The following is a 6,235-nucleotide window of genomic DNA, read 5'->3' on the forward strand; positions in this document are numbered from 1 at the left end:
AGAAGGTTGGAAAGAGGAGAGATTAAGGAGAACTAAAAACAAGGGTTAATATTATTTCAACCACCCTGGTGAAATGTTGTTTAACTTGGTTAAGTTAACTTTTTGTTGTTTGTATTATGTTGTTATTCAACTTGGTAAAATTAGCTTAGGATAATTTGCAGTAAAATTCTTATCTGTAAAAAGATGAGTTCTGGAAGCACATTAAAAGAGTGCATCCTGTAAAGGGTTGATGTGGTTCGGTTTTTATGGGTTGGATCAGGGTCGGGTACAATCAAGTAAAGATGGGGTTGGCAAGGGCAAGGCTCAGATTGGATCAGATACAGTTCCTGTCTCCATTTCAGCTGTAATTGGATCAGCGCCATGGACAGTCCTTGTTTTTCTGAGAGCTCAAATCCCTTCTCCAATGACAATCTCAAGATACAAGATTTCATACAAAATGCAACGGTTCATCAGCAAAACCATCAGGTCCAGATCCAGTCTACATCCGAGCAGGATCGAAATAATAAAATCGAACCGGCTCACTACTATGTGACTGGACTGGATCAAGTCTGGATCATGTAATTATGTAAATTTTAAATAGATTCAGATCTCTCCTTGGATCTCTTCCCATCTCCTGCATTCCGCTCTAATAACACCTTAGAGAGCATCAAGTGCATGCTTCGCTGAAATTTATAACCCCAACAATATTGAAAATTTCAACAAGTACAGGTGTTCATCCAAGTTCCATTCAGAAAAAGAAAAAAAGTGTGCTTCCTCTTCCCCTATAATACACCAATTAGCACAATTACTGATCCTGATTTTCTAACAGGAACTATCAGAATAGATCATTGCACCACCGTGACTGCCAGTGATTTGACGAGAATGTGCAAACTCAAGACAGGGTCTTCTTGGCTGTTTCATTGCTTCTCTGGAGGACTGAACTGTTGGAGCTCAGGACCAGGAGGTAAAGATACAAAGCTACGTCTCAATATTTATAGAACTCTCAAGCGAAGATCAGGATAGCCAGCTCTGATTTTGTGCTTCTCAAAGAGCTCTTGGAGGGCCACAACAAACAGCGCATGAACTTCATTTATCTGCCAGCACCAAGAAACAAATAAAAGTCAGGGCATTTGCAGTGATCATAGATACTAATGTGTACTATGTGACAACAATAGAACAACTATCTTCTCTGGTGGCCAATGGAGTTCCTTGCTTATAGGCACATGGCCCCCAAAGACCTTCAGGTACCTTCACACAGTGATATAAGGTCATTTTGAATGTTTCGACGAATAAAAAATGCGTTGGTTTTTTTTTTAAAACCTCTTCAATGGTCGGCTTAGGATTCCTCTTGAGCTCAATGGGTTTTCCCACCACTACATGCATTGGATGCCGAAATGGTATAGGTGATCTACAATAAAGAAGAGAACAAAATATTATGGAACATGCAGCAATCTTAATTACAAGAATTCATACACCTGCTGAAACTTTTCCTCTTGTTGTGGTTAATTGCATGAAATTAATGAGTCTAAGATAAGATCTATTGGATTACCCGAATCTTCCCCAGAAGACTATTGGAGTAAACTTGATTGCTCTAGCAAACTGGACAAATAATTTTCCACTGGGCTTCCACCACTTGTAAATATAACTCTGCCACCAATTAAAGCAAGAAGCAATAAGCCAAATATGAACTTTGTTATAAGGACATGGACGATCATACTCACAGAGCATGTGAGAAGAAAATGGAGCGATGTATGCATGCTAAAATAAACAACACACATGCATGAATTAGTCGGTTCTTTGAACTTAATGAACAGAGAATACATTCTAAAGCTATTCATAGTTCTTAATACAGTCAATTATTGAATATTTTCAAACTCAACGGGGGCATTGATTCAGCTGATTTTGCAGTTAAGACTGAAAGCTGATTAACTTGAACTACAAAGAAGACAGAAGACTAGTAGATATACATAGTTAGAATTCCTGATATGCATATAAAGAAAAGAAGAAAACAGACTACCTGACCAAAGCAGAAAACAGGAACTATGGGTCGGCCAGTCTCCATGGCTATCCGTACAAATCCCTTTCTTGCTTTAAGGAAAGCAACCTATTAACCAAACAGAAATCACTAGTAAACATACTGCCAAATGTTGTCTTGAACATGCAAGCATTGATAAGCTAACAGACAGAAGTTTTTCTATACAAATTTTAACAGATAACATTCTGGAAAAAAAACTGCAGCTCTCAAGAGCGAGCAGTAATGCATGGTTCAATCAAACCTGGTACTGTACAGAAGAAAAAGTGAGAAATGTGAAGCTAAATGCTTCACCTTCTACGTGTTTCATGCTTGGTAGCATGGAACTTCTATCTAGAGTGCCCAACCCACTTTCTAATCTCTCTAAGAAACTCGCTCCTTGACCAGCTCCCCAAGCACTTCATATTCTAAATATTTTTAAGAGATCATAATGATATGCATGCCTGATGGAACTCAACACATAAAATAGTTGAAACAATTGTTTGAACAGTGGACCTGATAATGTAGATGTGGTACAATATCAAACTAAAAAATTGTTGCATTTTTATTCCTTTTCAAACGTATATTGCATCTTTTATATCTTGTCCTACATTTTATTTATTGAACATATTTTTTATCTCTGACTATGTCAGCTTAAGATTGGGTGAAAAATATTTCTATAATTGCAAGCTCAAGTCTTTCAAGATAAAGAGCCTTTTAGTTATTAGTTTCTTTCAGGTGGAATCAACCAGACTTGATGCTCCTTACAGCAATTGGTTGCTGGCCTCTTTTTGTCCTTCTCAGTGTTCTACATATTTTTTTCCTATCAACTGTAAAAGGAAAAATTATAGTGCCTATGCTAAGACTAATGAAATACTTGGACAAACCTATGTAACATTACAGCAGCGAGGGTGAAGACATAAGCTGCATGGGAAGAGCATGGATTTCAAACATTGATCTGAATATTTTAGATTTTAAAATCAAGCAAATACAACTTTGATATGACGCTACAATATCGACATAAAGGTCAATTCATAATAGTTAACTTCCAAATCTTTGATGTGTATTAGAGTTAAGTTTAGGTTTCTCCATGCCTACTCAATTTTTGTACAAACTTTTCCTGAGTTGCTAGTTGACTATTGGAGCCATATTAAATTCGTCATGTTTCACTTCATTCATCACCAACTGATAACTTGAAGCTTTTTTTTCCCCTCTTTAACCAAAGATTCAGTAGTCATAGACATCTACTAGGTAAAACTATTTATTGCATGACTTAAAGGTTAAACTACACAAGGATTTACTACTTAGCAGATAATGCATTTGCAGTGCTGAGTCACCTCCGAGTTACCAGATATATTAAAAAGACATCATCAACCAAACAAGAAAAACATGTCTTTCTTGATCAATACAAAATTTGCCAACAAAGCCAGGAGATGCAACTTCTTGTGAGCTCTCCAACCATTATGACAACAATAGCATTTCATCTTAATAGATCTGGATCAATGTCATTCTAATAAACCAATACACATTTCTCTTCCATCTGAAAAGCACCAGAGTCATGTAGCTCTTGCTAACCTGAAGATGGGCCATGTCATTACCCACAAGATGGCCAGCAAAACAGTAATGAAAAGGCAAATCATAAGGCATCAATACAGTGCAATGTTATGAGCAAGGTGCACAGACTGCATCAATGTAGTGTAATATTATGAGCAAGGTGCAAAGACTGACCTCCGAATCATGGTCCATGTGAAGCATCTCCTGCACACCACCCGGGACTACAATGCAACTATATCCAGCTTCCAAGTACGCATAGAAGTTCTTTCTTGATGCAGAGACCAGCCCCATCCATGTCCACAAGTGCCTCAGAAATGGTGTATAGAACACCTGACCAAATTATCGTATAGCCAATGCAAGAAAATCCAGTAATAGAAGGATACAAAAGATATCAATAACTCCAATCACCTAACCTCTTAAGAAAGCACTGATCTTGGAGCAGGGAACCTACCGCGCTGCTTGCGAGGACCTTGACCTTAGGCAGAGGCATGAAACCCGTGTGGTCAGCGAGAGCAACAACGCCAATCGGTAACACGGAATGTGGCTCAAAAGCAAACACTGCATACGAATCACTCTCTCAATTACTCAACATCACTTCGCCACCAAGTCTTAACATCCATGGATAATATCCTTTTTTGGAACAAAAGGCAGACTATATATACAAACACTGCATACGAATCACTCTCTCAATTACTCAACATCACTTCGCCACCAAGTCTTAACATCCATGGATAATATCCTTTATTGGAACAAAAGGCAGACTATATATATGCAATAATCGAATGAAAAAGGAGGGAGCTTTTGTAATTTTCTTTTAAACAAAAAATTATTTAAAAAATGTCAACCAAATTTAATTTTCAAATGATAAAGTTAATTACAGGTCACTACAAGCCTTGTTTGGATCAATATATCTTCTTCTGAATAAAAAACAGTAAGTATTTGTAATAATGGACGAAAAGAAGAAGCTTTATCAGTTTTAAATGAAAAACAACACAGAAGTCTAATTTTTTAAAAAAAATAAATAAAATTTAAGAAATTCAAATAGAAAAACTTAAGAACAGCTCACCATAAGCTTGGTTAGGATCAAAGACCTTTATATCCTCCACATGAAGGTTCACAGGAAAGTACCCAACTGCGTACTTGCAAATCCACCTATTTATTCAGAGGAAAAAAAAAACACCAAACATTTAGTTAAAATAAAATTAAATAAATTACTTTTCAAACTAATCGATAAAAATCGCACTTTGATAACTTCCGACCCCATTTGCTCTTTTCATTGAGAGGAATCGCCATAAAAACCAGCAGAAGCCCCAAGACCCTGCAACGACGGGGGCAACGCAGGTAACTACCGGAGAAATACAGGGGCAAAACGGGACGATGGAGGAGGGGGAAAAAAGGTAAGGGAGAGGTACGGACGCGGCGGCGAGGCGGGCGGGGAGGAGGAGGAGCGCCGTCAGGACGACGGCGACGTTGAAGTGGATGAGGCCGAGCCAGAGGGCGAGGGCGACGGTGGTGCGGATGACGGAATATTCCGTCCCCCGATACACCGCCGCCTCCCCGGCGGCAGCCGCGGCGGAGTCGTTGATGACGGCGGGTTGACGGTCTCCGTAAGCTTGGTCCATTGGAAAAGACGCCACTTGAGCCCAGAAAGAGTTCTTCGGGTGCCTCGATGGGCTGCGGAGTATATATCGCCGGAGGCGGTGGACACGTGGCATTTGATGTCGGCTGGATCGAAGGGGACGGAGCTCGCCCCACCGAGCGGCGAGGAGATTCCAGAAGGTGGATCTGGACCGTGCGATTTGATCACTCAGCGATTGTACAGATTGGTGACGGGGTCCACCGATCGGAGGATCCAGGTTTTTGGTTCACGAATCACAACGGAGATCCAATAGAATTCTGTCTTTTTCTCCTTTTCTTTTCTTTTTTTCCGAAGATGGTGATGGTTAGGTAGCGTGGGATCTGGACTTGTTTCGGACGGATGGGGGGTTGGACGGAGATGAATTCATTAATAATTGGTATAAATGGTATGGTTTGGGTGTCCGGATCACACGCCGCGTGGAGGGATGTCAGTCTTTTTAAAGTAATATATATCATGTAAAGGGTGCGGGCTTTTTTATTTTGGTAACCTAAAGGGAACAGCCTTTATGAGCCCATGTGCGACGGTTACACGGGAATTTTGGTTCGGGAAGCCATGTCTTCATGGATCAACCCACGGTGCTGAATCATTTGGTTCTCCGGGGGAGAGAAGCAGAAAAAAAGCCCATGATCAATAAAAAAAAAATATATATTTTATATTTAACTAGATTTTTGAAATAAAAAATAAAAAAATATTTTTTTATAAAAATAAAATTTTTATATTTTTTAGAAAAGAAAAAATAATATGGAATATGAAAAAAATTCAACCCCACCGATTGGAATTTGGAGCAATTTATTCTTTCAAAAATGCTCTTAAATTTTTTAAATATAATAGAATAAAAAAAATTTAATTAAGAGCGCAATAGATATTTTATATAATTTTTTCGAAAAGTAGATACTCAATCAAATATAAGTCACTCTATAATCTCCTACTCTGGCAAGTCCAATTTACCTCGCCTTGGAGGGAGAGATTTTATTCGACATAGACTAATACAGCCTCTTAGGGGCCCAAAAAAACTTCTATTTTTTGAAGGAAATGTGCGGCTACTCCTGAGT

At 38.8% G+C, this 6,235-nt stretch overlaps 1 protein-coding gene across 2 annotated transcripts; it reads right to left on the reverse strand.

Moving 5' to 3' along the window:
• Positions 1-641: 641 nt before the first annotated feature.
• Positions 642-5,302, reverse strand: DGAT2 (diacylglycerol acyltransferase family). Of its 2 annotated transcripts, none has more exons than XM_008803933.6 (9): positions 4,961-5,302; positions 4,788-4,862; positions 4,611-4,696; positions 3,996-4,102; positions 3,719-3,874; positions 1,997-2,083; positions 1,529-1,626; positions 1,300-1,387; positions 642-1,073 (listed from the first exon to the last, which is right to left on the reverse strand). In XM_008803933.6, exons 1-9 carry the CDS (start codon positions 5,257-5,259, stop codon positions 972-974), a joined length of 1,098 nt encoding a protein of 365 aa, XP_008802155.4. In that variant the 5' UTR covers positions 5,260-5,302; the 3' UTR covers positions 642-971. The 2 variants fall into 2 exon arrangements, with proteins under 2 accessions (XP_008802155.4, XP_088570514.2); XM_088714388.2 differs by having other exon boundaries at positions 1,228-1,387; positions 4,961-5,269.
• Positions 5,303-6,235: the final 933 nt, after the last annotated feature.

Source organism: Phoenix dactylifera, chromosome 18, assembly GCF_051530095.1.
Source record: "Phoenix dactylifera cultivar Ajwa chromosome 18, Ajwa_hap1_PhDact_Kaust_v1.1, whole genome shotgun sequence".
NCBI lineage: Eukaryota > Viridiplantae > Streptophyta > Magnoliopsida > Arecales > Arecaceae > Phoenix > Phoenix dactylifera.

Excerpts from the sequence above, each read along its gene's own strand:
- DGAT2 (XM_088714388.2), bottom strand. The coding sequence starts at position 5,259 with ATGCCACGTGTCCACCGCCTCCGGCGATATATACTCCGCAGCCCATCG. Across the intron at positions 1,627-1,996 it reads CTGTTTTCTGCTTTGGTCAG|AGTTATATTTACAAGTGGTG; the intron begins GTAGTCTGTTTT and ends AATTGGTGGCAG. Across the intron at positions 1,074-1,227 it reads CCTTATATCACTGTGTGAAG|ATAAATGAAGTTCATGCGCT; the intron begins GTACCTGAAGGT and ends TGGTGCTGGCAG.